A 27779-nucleotide genomic window follows, 5' to 3' on the forward strand; every position below is an offset into this window, starting at 1 on the left:
TAAAAAAACAGAATTATAACCTTTCCTACTACACCTAGTGGTCTGGGCACCAAGAAGATCTGTTTTTTCTTTTTTCTTTTTTTGAGATGGAGTCTCGCTCTATTGCCCAGGCTGGAGTGCAGTGGGGTGATCTCGTCTCACTGCAACCTCTCCCTCCTGGGTTTAAGCAATTCTCCTGACTCAGCCTCCCAAGTAGCTGAGACTATAGCTGCACACCACCATCCCCAGCTAATTTTTGTATTTTTAGTAGAAACAGGGTTTCACCATATTGGTCAGGCTGGCCTCGAACTCCTGACCTTAGGTGATCCACCCAGCTCGGCCTCCCAAAGTGCTGGGATTACAGGCGGGAGCCTCTGCGCCCGGCCACAAAAAGATCTGTTTTCTATGTTGCAGTCATTATCTGAAAAATTTCTATCATTTCAAATAGTTAAAAAAGAATTTTTAATTAAAAAATGGTATTATCTCAATAAAAAGTATAAATAACCCAAGGCGACATCCACAGAAGGAGAAGCATGGATGTTCCCTCCTAAAAGAAAGCCTTTAAATAAATTATAAAAGGAAGAAACTGTGGCATTTAAATCAACATGATGTGTTTGATCTAAGGCATTTTTGTTATACTTCACCCAAAACAGTGCATGTTGTAATATTCATTAAATGTGGTTGAAAAAAATATAAGTCCACTTGTGTTTCCAGTCCTTAGCTCTGAGGCTAACTCGTTATGTAATTTCTGACACATCATTTAGTTTTACAGCTTCCCATCAGTAAGATAAAATGGCTAGATTATATGATTTTTAAGATCACATTCAGATCTCATGATTTATTATTCAGTTTCATTTTCTGTTCTATTTTGGTTTCTATTACCAATCACATACATGATTTTCATTCTTTTTTTTCTGACAAAGCTAAGTTGTAATGTGTCTAAATCGTAATGAATTAGACAAAAAAAAGTAAGGTGGAACTGGATTTCACCCTCCAGTTACTATTCTTCCACCAAATTGACTTCAACAAATGTCCACTTCCCAACATCCCATTTCTCTTTCTTTCCATTTCCTCTCTTTGTCTAAAAGCTACAGATGACTGCTACTGAGATTAAGTCCAACAAAATCTCAGGGCTGAGGTTATTTCATCCTGTTGCATTATACCAGTTCCCAAATGAGACACTAATTCATTTTTTAAAAATACGTCTCCACTTGGAATCCCATAGCCTGTGGACTCGGTCCTGAGGACTCAGCTTTCTCAAGCTCTTCTGTAGTGAGTATACAGGCAGCTTAGCACTAATAACATAACCAAAAAAGTCAACTAAGACCATACAGTAGGAGGTTTTAAAAGCCAAAATGATTAGTCTACTGTGGATTCAGAAGACTATAGAGATAGAATTGATACAAGTTTTACAGCAGGAAAGTAATATGAAGGACTATAAAAAGAAAAAAACTAGAGTAGGACATATCAAAAAGAATACTTCATCAGAGAGTAATACGGGTCTTCAAAAAGCAGTATCTTGACACTAGGAAAGAGGGAAGGAGTTTGTGAATGGAAAAAAAATGCAAAAGATGAATGGATAGGAACTTTGTAGTCAACAAAATATAGAACACAGGTGACTAGAAGAATGGTGGTTCCATCAACAAAAATAAATCAGGAAGAAATAGTTGAAAATGGAAGTATGGTATAAATTGGTATAATACCTAGGTCTAGAAACTAGGCTAACATAACTAGGAACTTATCCCAGTGCTACGGTTTGAATATTTGTCTCCTTAAAAACTCATGTTGAAATCCAATCCTCAATTGTGGCAGTACTGAGAGGCAGGGCTTTTAAGAGATAACTGGGCCATGAGGGCTCTGCTCTCATGAAAGGTTTAATGGGTTAATGGATTAATGAATTAGCATGGGAATGAGACTGGTGCATTTATAAGAGGAGAGAGGCCTGAGCTAGTAGGCTCAGCCCCCTCACCATGTGATGTCCTATGTTATCTTGGGACTCTGCAGAGAGTCCCCACCAGCAAGAAGGCCCAAACCAGATAAAGCCCATCTATAACTATGAGAAATAAATTTCTTATCTTTATAATTATAAAGATAAGATTTTTATATATTTATATAATATATAAATATTTTATAAATTACCCAGTTTCTAGTATTCTGTTATAAGCAATAGAAAACAGACTAAGACAACCAGACAAGTCAAATTTGACTAACCCGACAGTAGTTATGATATGGTAATTACAGTCTCAAGTTATTCCATTATTCAACATACCCAAAAGGAAAAAAAATCAATGCTCTATCATGTTGATGATAATGTATATGAAAACTAGATACAAGGAACAAAGATTTGTCAACCCAGAAATTGTCAATAAAGTCTCATGTTAGAGTAAAAAATGACAGCTATCTATCTCTACAACTTAAACACTCATAAAACAATGCTTTAGTAAATGTTACATATACAGGAGAAATTAATTATTTAACCAATCAAACAGTAAAATTTTACTGTGAAGACTATAATGCATGAAACACAACAGGGAATATGCAGAATAAGGCTAAGAAGAAAAGACACAGATACAGATGAAGAAAAGATGGCTATTAATGTAAGACAATGGTGAGGTAACAGAAGCCAACTCCCATAAATGCACAGGTGAACTCTTAGCCTTCTATCCTTGTCCTGAATCTCGTGTTCTCTGTAACAAATTTCAATTCCTGAGCTAAAGTATAACAGGCAAATCAAAACAATAAGATTATAACATTAATATCAGACAAAACAGAATTCACAATGAAAAGCATTTAAGGGCCAGGCTGGATCAAATGATCCAGCAATCCCACTACTGGGTATTTACCCAAAGGAAACGAAGTCCTTGTATGAAAAGGACACAAGCACACGCATGTTTATAGCAGCACAATTCACAATTTCAAAAATTTGAAACCAACCTAAATATCCATCAACCAACAAGTGGACCAAAAAAAAATGTGGTATATATACACCATGAAATACTACTCAGCCATAAAACAGAATGAAATAATGACCTTTGCAGCACCGTGGATGGAGTTGGAGGCCATTATTCTAAGTGAAGCAACTCAAAAATGGAAAACCAAATATTTTATGTTCTCACTTGTAAGTGGAAGCTAAGCTATGAGGATGTGCAATGGCATAAAGAATGATATAATGGATTCTGGGGACTCGGGAAAGGTGGGAGGGGGCACGAGAGATAAAAGACTACATACACTATCTGACAGATCAAGGAGATTAAGAAAACTAGTATTGGAGGATCTAAATATTAATTTCAAAAATATAAATGTAAACCTAACACTTTCTATCTACAGAGAATCCATCTTCCTCACTCCTCCATGTCCAAGGAGTATTTGTAAATACTCAGCATCACTATCAGCTTCTCTTATAATCATTTCCTTCCCCATCAGATTAGGTTCCATGGCCCATTACTCCAACTACTCTCTTACCCTCTTCAACTCTTTTTACTCTGTTGAAATTCCAATGCATCTGCTTGAAGAATACTAGCCCAAGATTAATCCATATACCCACCATCTTTGTACATTTTTAGCATATGACTGGCTGCTAAGGATCACTGGAGGAATTAAGAATCACACAACTATGAAGACTAACATCACTGCAACTGTGTATGTAGTCTCATGGCTTCACACACCCGTTCGACACCTATTTAGTGGGCATTTCCTATGATCCAGTGCCAGTACCAAGTACTAAAGATGGAGGGGTAAACAATACAGTGTTGTTTCTATCCTCATGGAGCTTAGTGTCTAGAAAGGGAGACAGATATTAAACAACTAAATATATAATTATTTCAACTGTGATATATATTTCCAAAGAGAAGCATATACGCTATAAGAGCATATCATAGTCTGAAACGTAAGTTAGGCTCCCCTGGGAAAGTGACACTTAGGCTGAAATGTCAATTATGAATAGGAGTTAAGTAAAAGAAATGAGTAAGAAGGTGTTGGGCAAGAAGAAGGAGGAGAGTGTTCTGGGCAGAAAAATTAGAACATGGAAAGGCCAGGAAACATGCAAGGACATGATATGGTTATGGAACCAAAGAAGTCTGATTTACATGAGGCAGAAGGGAGGGGACAAAAGTGGTGTGAAATGAAGAATTCACAGATCAAGTCACTCAAGATCCTTAACATCACCATGTTAAGGATTCTGATGCTCAGAGTATAGAAAAACCTTTGAACAACTACAATCAAAGTAATGAGAGAGATATATTTGTCATTTTTTAAGTAGCAATCTGCCTGCAGCGTGGAGAATCAATTAGAAGGATGCAGGGAGTCCTGTTGGAAGGCTTCACTTGTAATCTAAGCATTTTATGAAACCTTGGACTAGGATGGTAGCAGTAGAGTGAGAGATGTGAATGGATTGGAAAGATTTAGGAGGTAATTCTGAAAGGAATTAATCCACTGGATACTGAGTGGTTTTGTGAGGTGAGGGGAGGAACCAAGGATGTCTCCCAGGTCTCAAGCACAAACACCTGGGGGTAAAAGTAGTATGTGTCATTCAAGGAAGAGAAACACATCAGCTTTGAGGTGGGAAGGAGAGATCATGAACTTAGTTTTACCAGTTTAAAATGTTGTGAGAGAGAAGAGCCAAAATGGCCAACTAGACGTAGCCAGGAAGAAGAGCTTCACCCACCAAGAAAGATCAAAACATCAAGTAGACTACCACACTCCAAGCAGATCTTTGTAAAGAAGGCATTGAGAGTGGATAGAGGGAGAAGACAGACCCTGGGGCCGAATGGGAAGGAAGCTGGGAACCCTAAACAGGGCTGCCAAGCACCATGACCCGTTCCTGGCCCAAAGTGGTTCCTATGGAAGGGGTGAGTAAAACAGGCATGGAGTGGTCCATCCTCACCACAGACCTGCAGGAGCCCCTCATGACCTCCACAGGCACTTGAGATGGCAGGGAGAACTGCCTGAGGAGTTGGCAGAGAAAGAACTCCAAACTGCATGGAGCCCAAAGGGTTAGGCGTGGGGACAGCCACTATGGAGCATGGCCATGGGCTCCCATTCCCCAGGGCTTGCCATACTCCTATAGGTAGGGGTTTGGACTTTCTTAGATGCCAGACCAGGAGAAAGCAGGGCTGTCTTGCCTGCAGTACAGGGCCAGTCTGATCTAAATGCTCCCATTTGCTGGCCTCTTCCAGGGTCCCTCCCTGGCCACACACACTCGCAACACAGCCACAGTGGTCCCACTGAAATGCTTGTCAGTGGCCACTACCATAACTCTTTCCCAGCCCCCACCCGCCCATAGGAGTGCTTTTGTAGACAGGACCCTGCCGGCACACACACACCCACAACATCCCCTTGTCAGCATGCACGTGCATGAGGACCCACCACCACTATGCACATCCACAGGGCCCTCATTGTCCTGTTGGTGTACACCAACCCCTCCCCCTCAATCACCCCATTGGTGAGTACTCACCTACAGCATCCCCCACCACCCTACTAGCGCGCAATCACCTGTGGTTGCCCCACCACCGCACTGGTACGCACTCACCCACAATGCCCCCGCACCACCACCACAGCATATTCTCCCATGACCCCTTCCATCACCCCACCGGAGCATATTTGCCAGCAGCCCGTCAGAATGTGGTTGTCAGCTGACTGGGAGTACCTCTATCCCTCAAGTGCAGCAGCTGCTTGACCTCTAGGGGCCACAGAACAAAGCTGCAGGCCTAGTTCCAGCCCCCCCAGGGTTAGAGCCCACAGCACAGGAGTGCTGTGCTGAGGCTTGGTGGCCTGAAAGCATTCAGAAATGAAGCCAACTGACTAAACCCAAATTATACCACAGTCAAACCCTCAAGGGCATCAAAGAATATAAAAGCAAAAGGCTCTATCCAAAGAACAGCAACTTCAAAAATTAAAAGAACATCACCACACACAGCCAGCACAAAAATTCTGGCAATTCTCAAACCAGAGTATCTTCTTATCTCCAAATAACTGCACTAGCTCCTCAGCAATGGTTCTTAACCAGACTGAGATGGCTGAAATGAAAGACCTACAATTCAGAATCTGGATGGGAAGGAAATTCCACAAGATATAGGAGAAGGCTGAAAACCAATGCAAGGTAAACAGTGACACCATCTATGAATTGAAAGACAACATAGCCATTTTAAGAAAGAACCAAACTGAACTTCTGGAAATGAAAAATTCACTACAGGAATTTCACAATACAACTGGAAGCATTAATAAGAGAATACATGAACCTGAGAAAAGAATCTCAGAGCTCAAAGACTGCTCTTTCAAATCAAATCAATGCAAGCATATAAAGAAAAAGGAATTTTAAAAAATGAACAAAACCTCTGAGAAATATGTGATTATGTAAAGAGAACAAACCTCTAACACACTGGCATTCCTGAACGAGTCAGAGATACAGCAAGCAATTTGGAAAACATATTTGAGGAATTATACGGTTGGATCGGTGTCTCCTCCCAAATCTCAAGTTCAACTGTAATCCCCAGTACTGGAGGGCCTAGTGGGAGGTGACTGAATCATGAGGGTGAATCCTTTATGAACGGCTTAGCACCATCCCTTTGGTGCTGTCCTTATGACAGAGTTCTCACAAGATCTGGTTGTTTAAAGTGTGTGGCACCTCCCCCTCGCTCTTGGTCCTGCTCCTGCCATGTAAGATGGCTGCTGCTCCCGTTTTGCCTTCTGCCATGAGTAAAAGCTCCCTGAGGCCTCCCCAGAAGCAGATGCTGCATGCTTCCTGTACGGCCTGTGGAACCATTAGCCAATTAAATCTCTTTTCTTTATAAATTACCAAGTCTCAGGTATTTTTTCATAGCAGTGTAAGAATGAACTAATACGCAGAAATTATCCATGAAAATTTCCCCGACCTCACTAGACACATCAACATGGAAATTCAGGGAACAACCGCAAGATACTATATAAGACAACCATCCCCCAGACACATAATTATCAGATTCTCCAAAGTCAATACAAAAGAAAAAACCTTAAAGGCAGCTAGAGAGAAGGGGCAAGTCACCTACAAAGGGAAACTCATCAGGCTTACAGCAGACCTTTCAGCAGAAACCCTACAAGCCAGAAGAGATTGGGAGCTTATATTCAGTATCCTTAATGAAAATAAATTCCAACCAAGAATTTCATATCCAGCCAAACTAAGCTTCATAAGCAAAGGAGAAATAAAATCCTTTTGACACAAACAAATGCTAAGGGAATTCGTTACCATCAGACCTGCCTTAAAAGAGATCCCTAAGGGAGTGCTAAACATGAAAATGAAAAAACACTACGTGCCACCGTAAGAGCCCACTACACGATAAAGCAACTATACAATCAAGTCGACATAAGAATCAACCAGCTAACAACATGCATGATAGGATTAATGCATCACATATCAATATTGACCTTGAATATAAATGGGCTAAACATTCCACTTAAAAGGCACAGAGTGGTGAGCTGGATAAAGAAGCAAGACCCAACTGTAGGCTGCCTTCAAAAGACGCATCTCACATGCAACGACAACCACAGACTCAAATTAAAGGGATGCAGAAAGATTTATCAAGCAAACAAAACAAAAAAAGCAGGGGTTGCTGTTATTTCAGACAAAACAGATTTTCAACCAACAATGATCAAAAAGGACAAAGAAGAGTATTACATATTGATAAAGGGTTCAATTCAACAAGAAGATTTAACTATCTTATACATGTACCCAACATTACAGCACCTAGATTCATGACATAAGTTCTTAGAGACCTATGAAGAGACTTAGACAACCACACACAACAACAGGAGATTTCAACACCCCACTGACAGTGTTAGACCGATCAAGGCAGAAAATTAACAAAGATATTAAGGACCTAAATTGACACTTGATCAAATGGACTTAACAGGTATCTACAGAATACTCCACCCAATGATAAATGAATATAAATTCTTCTCATTTGCACACAGCACATACTCTAAGATGAACCACACACTCAGCCATAAAGCAATTCTCAACAAATTCAAAGTGAAATCATACAAACTACATCCTCAGACCACAGTGCAATAAAAACAGAAATCTATAATAAGATCTCTCAAAAACATACAATTACATGGAAATTAAGCAACCTGCTCATGAATCACTTTTGGATAAGCAATGAAATTAAGATAGAAATCAAAAAATTCTTTGAAACTAATAAAAACAAACAACATAAGAGAATCTCTTGGACACAGCTACAGCAATGGTGAGAGGAAGTTTATAGCACTAAATGCACACATCAAGAAGTTAGAAAGATCTAAAATTAACAACTTAACATCATACCTAGAGGAAGTCAAAGAAAAAAAACAAGGGCAAACCAACCCCAAAGCTAGCAAAAGAAAATAAATAACCAAACTCTGAGCTGAACTGAACAACACTGACGGGCAAGGATACTCACCACCATACTAATAAGGAAGAGCTGAACTGAACAACATTGAGACATGAAAATCCATACAAAATATCAACAAAGAAAAGTTGGTTCTTAGAAAAAAATAAAGTTGATAGACAGCTAGCTAGATTAATAAAGAAAAAAAAATCCAAATAAACACAATTGGCAATGACAAAGTTCACATTACCACCAATCCCACAGAAATACAAAAAACCCTCAGAGACTATTAGAGACACCTCTGTGTGTACCAACTGGAAAACCTAAAAGAAACAGATAAATTTCTGGAAACATACAACCTCCCAAGATTGAACCCAAAAGAAACTGAAATCCTGAACAAACCAATAATGAGTTCTGAAATGGAATCATTAAGAAAAAACCTAAAAACCAAAAAAATCCCTGAACCAGACAGATTCACAGCTGAATTCCATCAGATATACAAAGAAGAGCTAATAAGAATTCTACTAAAATTGTTCCCAAAAATTGGATGTTGGCAGAGACGCAACATCCAAAGGCTCCTAGAACTGATAAACAACTTCAGTAAAGTTTCAGAATACAAAATCGATATACAAAAATCAGTAGCACTTCTATACACCAATAACATCCAACCTGTGAACCAAATCGAGAACACAATCCCATTCACAATAGCCACACACACACAAAAAATAAAATGTCTAGGAATAAATTAAACCAGAAAAGCTCAGGCCAATATCGCTGATGAACACAGATTAAAAAAAAAAAAAAAGAAAAACAAAACTCAACAATATACTAGCAAACAGAATCAAGCAGCACATCAAAAAATTAATTAACCATGATCAAGTAGGCTTTATTTCTGAGATGTAAGGTTGGTTCACACATGCAAATCAATAAATGTGATCCACCACATAAACAGAACTAAAAACAAAAACCACATGAGCATCTCAACAGACACAGAAAAGGCTTTCAATAAAATTCAACATCACTTCATGTTAAAAACCCTCAATAAACTAGGTATAAAGATAACATAACTGAAAATAATAAGAGCCATCTATGACACTCTCATAGCTAACATCATACTGAATGGGCAAATGCTGAAACTATTCCCTTTGAAAACCAGAACAAGACAAAGATTCCCACCTCACCACTCCTATTCAATGCAGTAGTGGAAATCCTAGCCAGAACAATCAGGTGAGAGAATAAAATAAAAGGCATCCAAATAGGAAGACAGGAAGTCAAGCTGTCTCTGCAGACAATATGATTCTATACCTAGAAAACCTTATAGTCTCTGTCCAAAGGCTCCTAGAACTGATAACTTAAGTTTCAGGATACAAAATCAATGTACAAAAATCAGTAGCATTTCTATACACCAGTAACGTTCAACCTGAGAACCAAATCAAGAACACAATCCCATTCACATTAGCCACAAAAAAAAAAAAAAAAATCTAGAAATAAATTTCACCAGGGAGGTGAAAGACCCCTACAATGAGAATTACAAAACAATGCTGAAAGAAATCAGAGATGACACAAACAAATGGAAACATATTCCATGCTCATGGATAGGAAGAATCAATACTGTTAAAATTGCTATACTGCCCAAAGCAATTTACAGATTCAATGCCAAACTACCAACTACCAATTCCAAACTACCAACTACCAATGCCAGTTCCTAACTACCAATGTCATTTTTCACAGAATTTAAAAAAACTATTCTAAACTTCATGTGAAACCAAAAAAGAGCCCCAATAGCCAAAGCAATCGTAAGCAAAAAGAACAAAGCTGGAGGCAGAACACTACTCCACTTCAAACCATACTACAAGGCTACAGTAACCAAAATAGCATGCTACAAAAATCAGATACATAGAACAATGAAACTAGTTAGGGAACCCAGAAATAAAGCCACACACCTACAAGCATCATATCTTCGAAAAGTCAACAATAACAAGCAATGAATAAAGGATTCCTTATTCAATAAATGGTGTTGGGATAACTAGCTAGCCATATGCGGAAGACTGAAACTGGACCACTTCCTTTCACCATATATAAACATCAACTCAAAATGGATTTAAAAACTAATTGTAGGCTGGGCACGGTGCCTCACACCTGTAAATCCCAGCACTTTGGGAGGCTGAGGCGGGCGGATCACGAGGTCAGGAGATTGAGACCATACTGGCTAGCAAGGTGAAACCCCGTCTCTACTAAAAAATACAAAAAATTAGCCGGGCGTGGTGGCAGGCACCTGTAGTCCCAGCTACTCGGGAGGCTGAGGCAGGAGAATGGCGTGAACCCAGGAGGCAGAGCTTGCAGTGAGCCGAGATCTCGCCACTGCACTCCAGCCTGGGCAACAGAGAGAGACTCCATCTCAAAAAAAAAGAAAGAAAGAAAGAAAAGTAATGGTAAAGCCTCAAATTATAAAAACCATAGAAGAAAACCTAGAAGATATCATTCTGGATATATGTCTTGGCGACAATTTCATAACAAAATCCCCAAAAGCAATTGCAACAAAAACAAAAATAGACAAGTGGGACATAATTAAACTAAACATCTTCTGTACAGCAAAAGAAACAATTAACAAAGTAAACGGACAACCCACAAAATGGGAGAAAATATTCACAAACTATGCATCAGACAAAGGTCCAATATCTAGAATCTATAAGGAATTTAAATCAACAAGCAAAAAACAAACAGCCCCAATTAAAAAATGGGCAAAGGACATGAACAGACACTTCTCAAACAAAGACATAATACAGCCAACAAGCATATAAAAAATGCTATATTAGTCTGCTCTCACACTACTAACAAAGACGTACTTGAGACTGGGTAATTTATAAAGGAAAGAGGTTTAGCTGACTCAGTTCAGCATAACTGGGGAGGCCTCAGGAAACTTATGATCATGGTGGAAGGGGAAGTAAACACGTCCTTCTTCCATGTGGCAGCAGCAAGGAGAAGTGCGGAGCAAGAAGGGAGAAAAGCCCCTTATAAAACCATCAGATCTCATGAGAACTCACTCACTATCACGAGAACAGAATGAGGGTAACCACTTCCATGATGAAATTACCTCCACGATATGTGGAGATTATGGGAACTACAATTCAAGATGAGATTTGGGTGGGGACAGAGCCAAACCATATCAAATGCTCAACATGACTAATCATCAGACAAATGCAATACAAAACTACAATGAGATACCATCTCACATCAGTCAGAAAAATTATACAACCCCATTTAAAACTGGGCAAAGTACACGAACAGACAATTGTCAAAAGAATATACACACAAGCATATGAAAAAATGCTCAACATCACTAATCATTAGAGAAATGCAAATCAAAACCACACTGAGATCCCATATCATACCAGACAGAATGGCTATTATTTAAAAGTCAAAAACAGATGCCGGCAAAGTTGTAGAGAAAAGGGAATGCTTATACACTGCTGGTGGGAATGTAAATTTGTTCTGCCACCATGGAAAAAGCAGTTTGGAGATTTCTCAAAGAACTGAAAACAGAACTACCATTTGACCCAGCAATCCTATTATTGAGTATATACCCAAAGGAATATAAACTGCTCTACCAAAAAGATATATGCACACATATGTTCACTGCAGCACTATCCACAATAGCAAAGACATGGAATCAACCTAGATGCCCATCAATGGTAGACTGGATAAAGAAAATGTGGTACATATACACCATGGAATACTATGCAGACATAGGAAAAAACAAGATCATGTGCTTTGCAGGAACACGGATGCAGCTGGAGGCCATTATCCTAAGCAAACTAATGCAGTAATAGAAAACCAAGTACCAAGCTCTATCTTATAAGTGGGAGCTAAAGATTGAGTATGCACGGAAACAAATATGAGAATAAGAGACACTGGGGCCCAACTCCATCAGAGTTTTACATATACTCACCTAGCCAAGTGTCCCCAGCGGAAGCTCCTATGACTCTAATACCTTCATCTATGCCTATGCTCCTTCCCTTACATAGATCATTAGATATACTCGGGTCTTCTCTACTTGATCACTGAGAACTCCTTTCAAGGCATACTATCCTAGAGTCCCTTCAAGCCCAGCTGGCACAGGCTACTCCAGCAAGTCTATTGTGCTACGAAATCTCTAAGCCAGATGCAGGTGCCAGTCTCCATATCCAAAAGTGTCCCCAAGCCTCCAGAGACACACATCTAGTTCCCTCCAGATTGAAATGGGAAACAAGGAAAGGAAAATAAAATGTATTCCCAGCACGTTTTCCCCCACACTCTCTCAACATATTCCAGAGACGCCAAAATCAGTCCACAAAACAAACATTCAACCAGAGAAGAAGATGCCAATCTCCCCTTCCGGCAGCCACATCCACAAATTTCACAACCAACTCTTTCAACCCTTACCTCAAAATTTTGTGAGAACAAATGAGGAGATGGCCACCACTTCATTAACTAAGCACACTCCAAAAAGCAACTCCCCCAGCCCACTCTAGCTTACTTGGTAAGAGAGCAAGGGAAGTGTAGGGATGATGTTTAGAGTTTTGCTGGAACGTCAGTTTTTAGCAATTTATGTAGTAAAGTAGCCAATGTCATAAACAGGCACAATCTTCAAACTCAAAAAATGAGGAATGTAGCTTCTTTGGATTACAAAGTTAGCATCTAGTCAGAAATCCTGGGCAAACAGGAAAGATACTTTTCACATCATGCTATACTTACCATGTGAATTACATAATGTGTTATTAACTGCATTTTACATATGAGACACAGAACTGAACTGTGATTATTTTAACTAAGGCTAAAAGATAAAAATCACAAATAGGAAAAAATCTTTCAATGCATTAACAAAACAATGGCTGAATCCATGTACAAAATGAGGAAAAGTTATTGGGTCATGTATCTCATAAAGATACTAACCAAATGAGATCATGGATGGCAGTGCTTTGATAATGAGAATAAAGCAAAATAAAACAAGAAAACTAGTTAGTATATACCCAGCATGTGCTTAGACCAAACGTTAAATTGTATCTTTTTACATCACCACCTGTAAGTCTTGGATGAGGAGAAGAGTAGAATATAAAAATACCTTTTAAACTCCTAGATTTCTCAGCATAAGCCTTTGAGCATATTGGCATAGGACAAAGAATGGAAAACACATCTCTATTCCTCTCACTTTGTCAAAACTTTCTCCATTCTTTTAATCTACAACTTACACAAAAAAAATTCTATTGCTAGTAAGCTTTTATAAAGCTTGGAATAAGTGACAGAACCAGAAATAAAAGCCACGCTTTCTTGTGGCCAATTCTAGCTTCCTAAAACACAGTCGTGTCAGAGACAGGTGCAAGAGTTTCTGCTTATCACAAAAAGACATAATTGCAATTGGTCAATCTCACTTTACTATAAAGAAGTATATATATTTTTAAGCAAATTTGAGTTCATCAATCAGTCATTTTTTTTTTTTTTTTTTTTTTTTTCAAGACATTTTTTAAATTTTTATTTGAGACAGAATCTTGCTCTGCTGGTGGCACAGGCCTGTAATCCCAGTTACTCGGGAGGCTGAGGCAGGAGAATTGCTTGAACCTGGGAGGTGGAGGTTGCAATGAGCCAAGATTGCGCCATTGCACTCCAGCCTGGTCAATAAAAGCGAAACTCCGTCTCAAAAAAAAAGAGAATTAAATGAGATCAGGAAAACAAGACATGAACAATATGAAATTCAACAAAGAGAAATCATTAAAAAGAACCAAATTCTGGAGCTAGAGAACACAATGACTAAATTGGAAAATTCCACAGACGTTTCAACAACAAAGAATCAATGAACTTGAGACAAATCACTTGAAATTAGTCAGAGGAACAAAAAAATGAAAAAGTGAAGAAAGCCTATGGGACACCATCAGGTGAACCCATATACGCACTTTGGGTATTTCAGAAAGAGCAGAATAAAGGGCAGAAAGTTTATTTAAAGGAAACTTCCCCAACCTAGAGAGACAAATGAATATCCAGATCCAAGAACCCCAAATATATTAAAGATATCTTGACCAGGACACATAATTAAACCCTCAAAAGACAGAGTTTTGAAATTCATATATGTATAACCTCTTCAAAAACTTTGTAAGACCTGACCCCATCCTCTTGCCACTGTTAGAAGAGCAGCTACTGGTTAAGTTTTCTGTTTTTAAATAGCCTTAAAAAATGACCTGGTTCCAGGGCATTAAAACTGTCCCAGTAGATTTCTGAGGTGTCAACTCTGCTGCAGACAGCATAACATTCAAGGCTCTGCATTTGTCTCTAGCTGCAAGATCATAGGCAATCTTCTTTTTAAAAGCTATTTATTTATTTGTTATAAAATAGAGATGGGGTCTCACCGTGTTGATCAGGCTGGTCTCGAACTGCCCTCAAGTAATCCTCCCACCTCGGCCTCCCAAAGTGCTATGATTACAGGCGTAAGCCACTGCGCCTGGACTTTTTAATTTTATTATTTATTTCTGTAGACCTCCTCTGTGGACAAGCTTCTTGATATCTTTTTTTTTTTTTTTTTTTTTTTTTTATCTTTGTTGAAACGTTTATTGAGATATTTTGCCCCCCCCACCTTTTTTTTTTTTTTGCAACTTCTTCCAGGAAGGCACTCATTTTTGAAATAGGATATTTATTGGCCAGGCGCAGTGGCTCACGCCTGGAATCCCACCACCTTGGATAGGCCGAGGCAGGCAGATCACGAGGTCAAAAGATTGAGATCATCCTGGCCAACATGGTGAAACCCCATCTCTACTAAAAACACAAAAATTAGCCGGGCATGGTGATGTGCCCCTGTAGTCCCAGCCACTCGGGTGGCCGAGGCAAGAGAATCGCCTGAACCTGGGAGGCGGAGGTTGCAGTGAGTCGAGATCACGCCTCTCAAAAAAGAAGATAAGTGATTTGCAAATATTTTCTCCCAGCCTCTCTCATTTGTATGTTCTTAATGGTGCTTGTTTTTTGTTTGTTTGTTTGTTTGTTTTTGGAGACAGGGTCTCACCCAGTCACCTAGGCTGGAGTGGAGTGGCACGATCTCAGCTCACTGCAACCTCTACCTCCTGGGCTCCCACCTCTGCCTCCAGAGTAGCTGGGACCACGGGCGCCACCATGTCCGGCTAATTTTTACATTTTTCTTTTTTTAGAGATAGGGTCTCCCTGTGTTGCCAGGGCTGGTATGGAACACCTGAGCTCAAGCAGTCCTCCCACCACAGTCTGTCTAGTAGCTGGAAACACAGGCACACCCACCATGCCCAGTTAATTAAAAAAGTTTTTTTTTTTTGGTAGAGGAAGGGTCTTACTATGTTTCCCAGGCTGGTCTGGAACTTCTGAGCTTAGCCTTTCAAAGTGCTGGGATTACAGGCATGAGCCACAGAGCCTCGCCTGAGAAAGTCTTTTTTTTTTTTTTTTTTTTTTTTTTTTTAATTTCTGAAGTATTTATTGATCATTCTTGGGTGTTTCTCGGAGAGGGGGATATGGCAGGGTCATAGGATAATAGTGGAGAGAAGGTGGAGAGAAGTGGAGAGAAGGTCAGGAGATAAACACATGAACAAACTGCTGCTTTGATTAATCTCTAGGGGTAATCTAGAGATACTCTAAGCCCAAATGCTCAGTTTACAAAGCATAACAGAAAACTAAGTCCAGCAGTGTCTTCTACCAAAACATACTGACTCATTATACTCCAAGAATACGATTTTACTTAAAAATATTCTTCTTTAAACGTAAAAAGTGGCTGGTCATGGTGGCTCATACCTATAATCCCACCACTTTGGAATGCTGAGGTAGGAGGATCGCTTGAGCCCAAGAGTTCAAGACTAGCCTGGGCAACATGATGCATCCTCATCGCTACAAAAATTTTTTAAAAATTAGCCAGGCATGGTGGCGTATGCCTGTGGTCCCAGCTACTCAGGAGGCTGAGGCAGGAGGATTGCTTGAGCCCAGAAGGTCAAGGCTTCGTAAGCCATGTTTGTACCAACACATTCTGGCCTAGGTGACAGAAAAAGACCTGCCTCAAAAAAAAAAAAAAAAAAAAGAAGAGAAAAAAAAAGTTTTTACATGCTGATAGTAACAACATTTAAGTGTAACAACAACACAACATATATTTAGATGGTTTCAACTACTGTTCATTTTGAAACCTGCTTTTGACAACTAATATTTTTAAGTTAGTCTAAAACCAATTTTGGCTGTTTCCAATTTAAGAGGAAACATAGCTGCTGTCTCAATATGTAACTCTTCTTTAACCCCTCATATATTTCAAAGGTTAAATAATGAATTCCAGGGTTTTCAACCATGTTCACCATAAAAACAGAAGTTCTCTCTTTAATATTTCTATAAACATGTATCACTCTGGTTTTCCTCAAAATAGTTTTATTCAGTAAAAAGTAATATGGTATACAGTCTCTACTTACTAAAAGGCCAGGCTTTTTAGATAGCGACACTCTATACCATGTGTCTTTTTAATATCCTACTACAAACACAAGATTATTTAAAATTAGAAAACACACCTTACAATGACATCCCAATCCCACCCAGGATTGTTTATGGTTAGTCATCAATCTCACTTTTCCCTGACCAAAGTGAATTAGAAGAGTGATAAGTATCTCAATGGAAAGGGAGTAATGTCCAATTAGACATTAAACATGAAACCAAAGAATGTGAAATCTCACCAGTGCCATCTACAGCACCAATGGAGAATACAGATAAGAAGAATGTTAAAATAATGTTGAGTGTGTATCCAACCCTTTGATTCCCTGCCCAGAACGATGTATCAAGACAGCTTTCTACCAAATCCTTCACAGAATATAAAATATATAATTAGGTAATGCCAAAAAAAAATCTTCAAAATCAAGAAAACCTGAAGCATAATGCTGATGTTAGTGTATGGACCAAAAGAACAATTTTTCATAAGAGGTAATTAAATGAAAAGCATACAGAATTTATTAAAACTAGAAAAAGTGAGATAAATGATCCAGTCAGGGGCAGGCACAGTGGCTCATGCCTATAATCCCAGCACTTTGGGAGGCCGAGGTGGGTGGATCACTTAAGGTCAGGAGTTCGAGACCAGCTTGACTAACACAGCAAAACCCCGTCTCTACTAAAAATACAAAAATTAGCCGGGTGTGGTGGCATGTGCCTGTAATCCCAGCTACTCAGGAGGCTAAGGCAGGAGAATCACTTGAACCTGGGAGGCAGACATTGTAATGAGCCAAGATCACATCACTACACTCCAGCCTGGGTGACAGAACAAAACTCCATCTCAAAGAAAAAAAAAAGATCAAGTCAGATGTAGCAAAAATTCAAGAATCTGAGTTCAAATGGATTACAAGGCCTCAAAGCAAACCTTACCTTACATTCGACCACACTCTGATCTGATTCGCAAGTTACATAGATTTCATCTACTGCTCTGCGAAGATTGTCAAAAAGAAATGCCCAGTATCGAGCTCTTAGATCAATTTTCCGAGGGTGCCTTGTTTTAGTGGGACTTTTATCAAAGTGTTTATCTCCAGTCATAGATGATGTTATTTTACAGTCCACTGCAGTACTCTGGTGAAGTAAAATAAAACATGAAAATAAATAAATAAAAGGGCTTCCAGGGCTTGGATTTTTTATAAAGATTCAATCAACTACAAATCAAAACTACTCCAGAAATAAAAAGCATCTGTACTGAACATGTATGGACTTTTTTCCTATCATTATTCTCTAAACAATACAGTATAACAACTATTTACATAACATTTACATTGCATTAGGTATTATAAGCAATCTAAAGATTAAAGTCTATGGGAGGATATGCATAGGTTATATGCAAATACTACACCATTTTATATAAGGGACTTGAACATCCAAAGATTCTGATATCCATGGGAGACTGATATGGTTAGGCTTTCTGTCCCCACCCAAATCTCATCTTGAATTATAATCTCCATAATCCCCACATGTAAAGGGAGAGACCAGATGGAGGTAACTGAATCATGGGGGCAGTTTCCCCCATGCTGTTCTCATGATAGTAAGTTCTCACAAGATCTGATGGTTTTATAAGGTGATCTTCCTTGCTTCGCTGGGCAGTTCTTCCTGCCACCTTGTGAAGAAGGTGCCTTGGTTCCTCTTCGCCTTCTGCCATGATTGTATGAGTTTCCTGAGGCCTCTGCAACCATGCTGAACTGTGAGTCAATTAAACCTCTTTCCTTTATAAATTACCCAGTCTCAGGCAGTTCTTTACAGCAGTATGAAAACGGACTAATATAGAGATCATGAAACCAATCCCCCATGGATACTGAGGAACAAATGTATATTATAAATCAACTTAACATATCTCTTGACCCTCTTCATACACTTCTTAAGGTATGTATTATTACCTCCACTTTACAGATTAATAAATTGAGGTTCAGAGGCTGAGTTGTTCAAGGTCACATTGCCACAGGAGACCATCTTCTAGTTACAGCTCTACAATTACACTGCTGGCTTACCATTAGACTGCTGGCCAAGGTTCAGTGCTGATAGCTCTTTACCAGATATTCCAGACCACCTCATTTCTTTCTATATACCATTCACAGTTAAAATTAACTTAGGAAGTTTCCTGAATTATACTTCCTTCCCAAAGTTTTTTTCTACATTGATCAGCAAAGGACTAGCAGCTTCCTGTGAATCCAGACTCTAATCTTATGAAATTATCAAAACTACTGCCATTCATCCCCACCTGTTTATGAATTTATCACACATCCATAAAATGTGGTATATATATATAGCATTCATAATCATAAGTAATTAAAATCATAAAGTATATCATTCAAATATTTTACCATCCTTGCTTATAATGTACAACGGGCAATAATGCTTTGGGGTTAAGCTGTTTCTATCATTATGTGTGACTGCTCTATCCAAGGCTTTTATTTACAAAGATTCCAGAAGGGGAGAAAACATATTTTATAAAGGGTTTTTGAAAACATAGTTATCATTTAATCATCACAACAAGCTGTAAAGACAGGACAAATATTACTATTCCTATTTTTTAGATGACAAAACTGAGGCTCAGACTGAATTTCTTGACAAAGTCAAAAGAATGACAGAACTGAAACTAGAACTCAATCTTTCAATTTCTGCTCCAACGTTCACAGAGCGTTTGACATGCATCTAGCAAACAGTAAGTGTCCAAATAATGTAAGGTATGATTATCATAAGAAAGACAAAAAGAAGAAAAAATATGCTTATAGAAAAAATGTGCATAAACTAATGGCAATAATTGCCAACTTTGTGAAGAAAGGTAGAAAAGACACATCAAATAACAGAGGCTAGCCAGGCACAGTATTATACACATGTAGTCCTAACCACTCAGGAGGCTGAGGCAGGAGTATCACTTGAGCCCAGCAGTTTGAGAACAGACCAGGGCAACACAGTGAGACCTTAAATCTCGCCCAGGCGCCCTGTCTGGGAGGTGAGGAGCGCCTCTGCCCGGCTGCCCTGTCTGGGAGGTGTACCCAACAGCTCGGAAGAGACAGCGACCATCGGGAGCGGGCCATGAGGACAATGGCGGTTTTGTTGAAAGGAAGGGGGGCGGGAAGTGTGGGGAAAGGAAGGAGAGATCAGATTGTTGCTGTGTCTGTGTAGAAAGGTGTGGGCATAGGAGACTCCATTGTGTTCTGACTAGGAGAAATTCTTCTGCCTTGGGATGCTGTTGATCTATGGCCTTTCCCCCAGCCCCATGCTCTCTGAAAGTTATGCTGTGTCAACTCAGGGTTAAATGGATTAAGGGCGGTGCAAGATGTGCTTTGTTAAACAGATGCTTGAAGGCAGCATGCTCTTTAAGAGTCATCACCACTCCCTAATCTCAAGTACCCAGGGGCACAAACACTGCAGAAGGCCACAGGGTCCTCTGCCTAGGAAAACGAGAGACCTTTGTTCATGTGTTTATCTCCTGACCTTCTCTCCACTATTATCCTATGACCCTCCCATATCCCCCTCTCCGAGAAACACCCAAGAATGATCAATAAATACTTCATAAATTAAAAAAACAAACAAACAAACAAAAATAAAAATAAAAATAAAGACATGAGTCACCGTGCCTGGCCAAAAAAAAAAAAAAAAAAAAAAATCATAGAGGCTGGTTAACTAGTAGAGAGTTTTAAAATATAGGGCTCTACTTACGACGACAAAAAGAATAGCAGTGATAATAACAATTGTACCAGCATCTAACATTCATGATATACTTGCTATGTGCCAAGCATTGCACCAAGTGATTTACATATACTTCATTTAATCGTTGAAGCAATTTTATATTACCAGTACTAATATTATCTCCATTTTACAGAGGAGGAAACAGGTTTAGCTAAATTAAATTATATCCCCAAGCCTCACATTAACTTAAGTGACGAAGCCAGAATTCTTAATCAGGTAACTATACTACCACTATGGCTTACTATGTCTAACTGCTTCCCAAGGCACTCAATCGATAACAAAACAATCTAAACTTGCAAGAGAAGTTACACACAATTGGATTCCATGAGGTAATAGTGTTTTAATCAAGGACTTTTGAGAGAAAAAGACAGACAGAGGAAAAAAAAAAAAAAGGCAGGCCAGGGAAAGAGGGAGGAAGAAACTGAGACTTCTGACTCATCCCTCTCTGAGAGGCTCATCGCCTCCCCTGAGAATCTGAGAAAACCTATGGACCTATCCCCAAAAAAATGCACGTGTATTACATTCAACATATATTTTCTTCATGTTCACAGACTCCATCTTCAACCTCAGATTAAGAAGCTCTCCAAGAAAAGAGAGAAGACCCAAATAAATAAAATTAGAGATGAAAAAGGAGACATTACAACTGATACCACAGAAATTCAAAGGATAGTTTGTGGCTACTATGAGAAACTATATGCCAATAAATTGGAATATCTAGAGAGAATGGATAAATTCCAAGACACATACCACCTATCAAGATTGAACCATAAAGAAATCCAAACCCTGCACAGACCAATAACAAGTAACAAGATCAAAGCCATAATAAAAAGTCTTCCAGTAAAGAAAAGCTCAGGCCCTGAAGGCTTCACTGCTAAATTTTACCAAACATTTAAAAAAGAACTAGTATCAATCCTACTCAAACTATTCCAAAAACAGAGGAGGAGGGAATACTTCCAAAATCATTCTATGAGGCCAGTATTATTCTGATACCAAAATCAGACAAAGACACATCAAAAAAAACAAAAATACAGGCCACTATCTTTGATGAACATTGATGCAAAAATCTTCAACAAAATACTAGCAAACTGAACATGTTCAACATTTTCAACATTACATTAAAAAGATCATTCATCATAACCAAGTGTGACTTATCCCAGGGATGCATGGATGGTTTAAGAATATGCAAATCAATCAGTGTGACATCACAGAACAAAATGAATAAAAATCACACAATCATTCCAATGCATGCTGAAAAAGCATTTAACAAAATTCAACATCCCTTCATGATAAAAACCCTCAGCTACTGGGCATAGAAGGAACATACCTCAACATAATAAAAGACATACGTGACAGACACACAGCTGGTATCATACTGAATGTGGAAAAACTGAAAGCCTTTCCTTTAAGATCTAGAACATGAAAAGGATACCTGCTTTCACCACTGTTATTCAAAACAGCACATACTGGAAGTCCTACTTAGAGCATCAGACATGAGAACGAAATAATTGGAAAGGAAGAAGTCAAATTATCCTTGTTTGCAGATAATATGATCTTATATTTAGAAAAATCTAAAGACTCCACCAAAAACTATTAGAACTGATAAACAAATTCAGTAAAGTTGCAGGATACAAAATCAACATACAAAAACCAGTTGCATTTCTACATGCTAACAGTGAACAATCTGAAAAAAAAAAGGTAATTCCATTTACAGTAGACACAAATAAAATTAAATACCTAGGAATTAACCAAAGAAGTGACAGATCTCTACAATGAATACACTGATAAAAGAAATTCAAGAAGACACCAAAAAATAGAAAGATATTCCATGTCCATGAACTGGAAGAATGAATGTTATTAAAACGTCCATACTATCCAAAGCAATCTATAGATTCAATACAATCCCTTCAAAATACCAATGACATTCTTCACAGAAATAGAAAAAAAAATCCTAAAATATATACAGAACCACAAAAAACCTAGAATACCCAAGGTTATCCTGAGCGAAAAGAACAAAACTGGAGGAATCACATTACCTGACTTAAAGTTATACTAAAGAACTATAGTAACTCAAACAGCATGGTACTGGCATAAAAACAGACACACAGATCAATGGAACATAATAAAGAACCCAGAAAAAAAAATCCATACACCTACAGTGAATTCATTTTCAGCAAAGGTGCCAGGAACATGTACTGGGGAAAAGACAGTCTCTTCAATAAATGGTGCTGGGAAAACCGGATATCTGTATGCAGAAGAATGAAATTTGACTTTCTCTCACCATATACAAACCTCAAATCAAAATGGATCAATGACTTAAATCTAAGACCTCAAACTATGAAACTGCTACAAGAAAACATTGGGGAAAATCTCCAGGACACTGGTCTGGGCAAAAATTTCTTGAGTAATATACCCCATAAGCACAGGCAACAATGCAAAAATGGACAAATGGGATCACATCAAGTTAAAAAAAAAACTTCTGCACAGCAAAGGAAACAATCAACAAAGTGAAGGGACAAACAACAGAATGGGAGAAAATATTTGCAAACTACCCATCTGACAAGGGATTAATAACCAGAATACATAAGGAGCTAAAACAACTCAATAGGAAAAAATCTCATAAACCAACTTTAAAATGGGCAAAAAATATAAACATTTCTCAAGAGAAGACATACAAACGGCAAACAGGCATATGAAAAGGTGCTCAATATCACTGATCATCAGAGAAATGCAAATGAAAATTAAAATGAGCTATCATCTCACCCCAGTTAAAATGGTTTTTATCTAAAACACAGGCAATTAACAAAAGATGGAGAGGATGTGGAAAAAAATGGAACCCTGGTACACTGTTGGTGGAAATGTAAATTAGTATAACCAATATGGAGAACAGTTTAGAGGTTCCTTAAAAAAACAAAAATAGAGCTATCATATGATCCAGTAAACCCACTACTGGGTATATACCCAAAAGAAAAGAAATCAGAATATCAAAGAGATCTGCACTCTCATGTTTGTTGCAGCACTGTTCAAAACAGCCAAGATTTGGAAGGAAGTGGCCATCATCAGATGAATGGATAAAGAAAATGTACATATACACAATGAAGTGCTTGCTATTCAGCCATAAAAAAAAAAAATGAGATCCTGTCATTTGCACTAATATGGATGGAACTGGAGGTCATTACGTAAATTAAATAAGCCAGACACAGTAAGACAAACATCACATGGTCTCACTTATTTGTGGTAGCTAAATACCATAACAATTGAACTCAGAGAAAATAGAAGGATAGTTACCAAAGTCTGGTAAGGGTAGCAGGGTAGTAGGGGGGAAGTGGGGATAGTTAATGGGTACAAAAAAATGGAAAGAATGGGTGCAGCAAACCACCATGGCATATGTACACCTATGTAACAAACCTGCACATTGTGCACATGTATCCCAGAACTTAAAGTATAACAAATAAATATTAACAAATAAAAGGATAAAAAATACAAAAAAAATGGGAAGAATGAATAAGACCTAGTACTGGGGAACACCACTGGCTGGCTATAATTTAATTGTACAGTTTCAAATAACTAAAAGAGTGTAACTAGATTATAATACAAAGGATAAGTGTTCGAGGGGATGAATACCCCATTTTCCACGATGTGGTTATTACACACTGCATGCCTGTATCAAAGTATCTCATGTACCCCATAAACATATACACCCACTATGTACCCACAAAAATTAATTTTTAAAGCAGTTCCTCAGCCAAGTGCAGTGGCTCACACTTGTAATCTCAGCACTTCGGGGGACCAAGATGAGAGGACTGCTTGAGCTTACAAGTTTGAGAACAGCCTGGGCAACACAGCAAGACCCTATTTCTACAAAAAATGAAAAAGCTAACCAGGTGTGGTGGCACACACCTGTAGTCCCAGCCACTCAGGAGGCTGAGGTGGAAGGACTGCTTGAGCCCAGGAGTTCAAGGCTGCTGTGAGCTATGATCATGCCACTGCACTGCAGCCTGGGAAACACAGCAAGACCCTGCCTCTAAAAACATTTTTTTAATTAAAATTTAAAAAGAAGCTCTCTCCCTGTATTTTGTAGGTTTTTGAAACTATCTGAAGTACAAAAATAAAGACTTTTTTTTTTTTTTTTTTTTGAGAAGGAGTCTCACTCTGTTGCCCATGCTGGAGTGCAATGGTGTGATCTCAGCTCACTGCAATCTCCGCCTCCCAGGTTCAAGTGGTTCTCCCACCTCAGCCTCCCGAGTAGCTGACAATACAGCCATCATGCCTGGCTAATTTTTCTATTTTTGTAGAGACAGGGTTTTACCATGCTGGCCAGGATGGTCTTGAACTCCTAATCTCAGGTGACCTGCCCACCTCAGCCTCCCAAAGTGCTGGGATTACAGGGGTGAGCCCCCACGTCTGGCCTAAAAGTTTTTTTTTTTTTTTTTTTTTTGAGACAGAGTCTTGCTCTGTTGCCCAGGCTGGAGTGCGGTGGCGCAATCTCAGTTTGGTTCACTGCAAGCTCTGCCTCCTGGGTTCATGCCATTCTCCTGCCTCAGCCTCCCGAGTAGCTGGGACTAGAGGCACCCGCCACCACGCCCAGCTAATTTTTTTGTATTTTTAGTAGAGACGGGGTTTCACCGTGTTAGCTAGGATGGTCTCGATCTCCTGACCTCATGATCTGCCCGCCCCAGCCTCCCAAAATGCTGGGATTATAGGCGTGAGCCACCAAGCCCGGGCAAAGATTTATGTCTACCCCTTCTGAGATAATAGTTTATTATATGTGTATCTAAAAGAACATTAAATAACACACTCAATTTGTCAGTTCATGTATCTTAATATGTAATTTTTAAAATATAATATGTACTTAAAAATCTATCAACTGGTTTTTTTTAGTAATTTTTTAGCACACCACAGCCACCATACAGACAGGAGTGCAGCCCCTCCTCTCTAGGAACCCCCACCCCTATTCTTCACTAGGCAGGGCCTATGGCTCATGAATGCAGAACAGTCACTCCAGCCATGGCTGAGCATACCCACTGGTAGTGACACAGAGTTTCCCTGGGAAGAGGCTCCCAAAGGCATACGACAGCCCCTTGGCTACTGCCACAGTAACAGTGCTATCCTTCCTGCCCTTGGACTAGGGGAGGACACAAAGAGCCTAAGGGCTACACTCAAACTTACAGTACATCACAGCAACCATATGGAGAGGAGACCAACCTCTCCTCCCTGCGCACCTTCAACTCCCCGCTCCCCAACAAGCAGAACCCCAAGCTCATGACAGCAGTGCGGCCGCCCCATCCCAGTGGCTGAACACCCTCAGTAACAGTGGCTTCACATTTCTTGGAGGTGGAGCCCCTAGGGGCAACCAAAAGCCTCTCTACCACTACCTCTGCCATAGAACAGTACTTGCTACCCTCAGGCTAACAAAGAAACGAAGACCCAAAGTGCCTTATCCACACCTTCGACAAACTGCAATCAACCCAAGGAGAGAAGGCCAGTCTGTCTCCCATGGGTCCCACCCACCCCCTGCTCATCAACAGACAGGGAACCTCCAGCTTGGGCCCACAGCACAGACCCTCCATCCTGTGATGCCACTGCTAAAGTCCCTTCCTCTGCTGGCTCCAAGTTGCGGAGGAAACATCACCCCAGAGCTGCAGTGGGCAGCCTGGGAGCGTCAAGCCACAATCTAAAGGCAGTGGGAGAGGAACCCACACTTTGACAGCATTGAGAGGGAGCAAGGTTACAACTGTGAGGAAACCACACGACCAAGGAAGAAGCTATCAACTGACCAATACACTTAAGCACCACCTACTGGATCACATCCCAAAGCTTCAACACAAAAATACGCTGCTGTATTAGTCCGTTCTCACACTGCTATGAAGAAATACCCGAGACAGGGTAACTTATAAAGGAAAGAGGTTTAATTGACTCACAGTTCCATATGGCTGGAGAGCCCTCAGGAAACTTACAATCATGGCGGAAGGCAAAGGAGAAACAGGCACCTTCTTCACAGAGTGGCAGGACAGAGTGAGTGCCAGCAGGGGAAATGCCAGACACTTATAAAACCATTAGGTCTCATGAGACTCACTCACTATCACGAGAACAGCATGGGGAAAACCACCCCTGTGATCCAATTACTTCCACCTGGTCCCACCCTTGACACATGGGGATTATGGGGATTACAAGTCAAGGTGAGATTTGGGTGGGGACACAGAGCCAAACCATATCACTAACATACCCATCCCCATGAAATCAAACAAAAGAAGTCAGCAACAAATAAAGACCTTGCACAAACCTTCAGTACTATGAAAACATCCAGAATAGAAGTCTATTAATTACTCAAACTACACTGCAGTTAAAGGAACACCCACACTCAGAGAAAAGAAAGAACCAACGCAAGAACTCCAGTAACTCAAATGACCAGAGTGTCATATGTCTTAAAATGACCACATCAGTTCTTTAATAAGGGTTCTTAACCAGGCTGAGCTGGCTGAAATGAGAGAAATAGAATTCAGAATATGAATAGGGCCTGTAATCCCAGCACTTTGGGAGGCTGAGGAGGGAGGGTCATCTGAGGTCAGGAGTTCAAGACCAGCCTGGCCAACACAGTGAAACACCATCTCTACAAAAATAAAAATACAAAAATCAGCTGGGCATGATGGCAGGTACCTGTAATCCCAGCTACTCAGGAGGATGAGGCAGGAGAATCACTTGAACCCAGGAGGTGAAGGTTACAGTGAGCAAAGATTGTGCCATTGTATTCCAGCCTGGGCGAAAGAGCAAGACTCTGTTTCAAAAAAAAAAAAGAAAAAAAAAAGAGAGAATATGGATAGGAACAAAGATCATCGAGATTCAGGAGACAGGCAAAACCCAATCCAAGGAAACTAAGAATCACAATAGGACAATACAGGAGCTAATAAATGAAATACCTAGTATAAAAAAGAACCTAACGGATCTAACAGGGCTAAAAAACATGCTAAGCATTTCACAATGCAATCACAAGTATTAACAGAATAGATCAAGCTGAGGAAAGAATCAGGCTGGCTTTCTGAAATAAGACTGACAAAAATAAAGAAAAAGGAATGAACAAACCTCCGAGAAATGTGGGATTGTGTAAAGAAGTCAAATCTATGAATCACTGGCATCCCTGAAAAGGATGTGGAGAAAACAAACAACTTGAAAAATTACTTCAGGATAGTATCCATGAAAATTTTCCCAACCTTGATAGCGAGGCCAGCAGTCAAATTCAGGAAATACAGAGAACCTCTGCAAGATTCTACACAA

At 39.5% G+C, this 27779-nt stretch overlaps 1 protein-coding gene across 24 annotated transcripts in view; it reads right to left on the reverse strand.

The window, feature by feature from the left end:
- The window catches only part of SCAPER (S-phase cyclin A associated protein in the ER), a 555380-nt gene that overhangs the window by 474891 nt on the left and 52710 nt on the right, over positions 1 to 27779 (reverse strand). For 19 of the 24 annotated variants that reach the window (NM_001374332.1, XM_063716003.1, XM_063715990.1 and 16 more), the window contains 1 exon segment: positions 17685 to 17882. The exons of the other annotated variants lie outside the window; for them this stretch is intronic. In NM_001374332.1, coding sequence (NP_001361261.1) covers positions 17685 to 17882 — 198 coding nt within the window. 24 annotated transcript variants of the gene reach the window in all.

This window comes from Pongo abelii, chromosome 16 (genome assembly GCF_028885655.2).
Source record: "Pongo abelii isolate AG06213 chromosome 16, NHGRI_mPonAbe1-v2.0_pri, whole genome shotgun sequence".
Classification (NCBI taxonomy): domain Eukaryota; kingdom Metazoa; phylum Chordata; class Mammalia; order Primates; family Hominidae; genus Pongo; species Pongo abelii.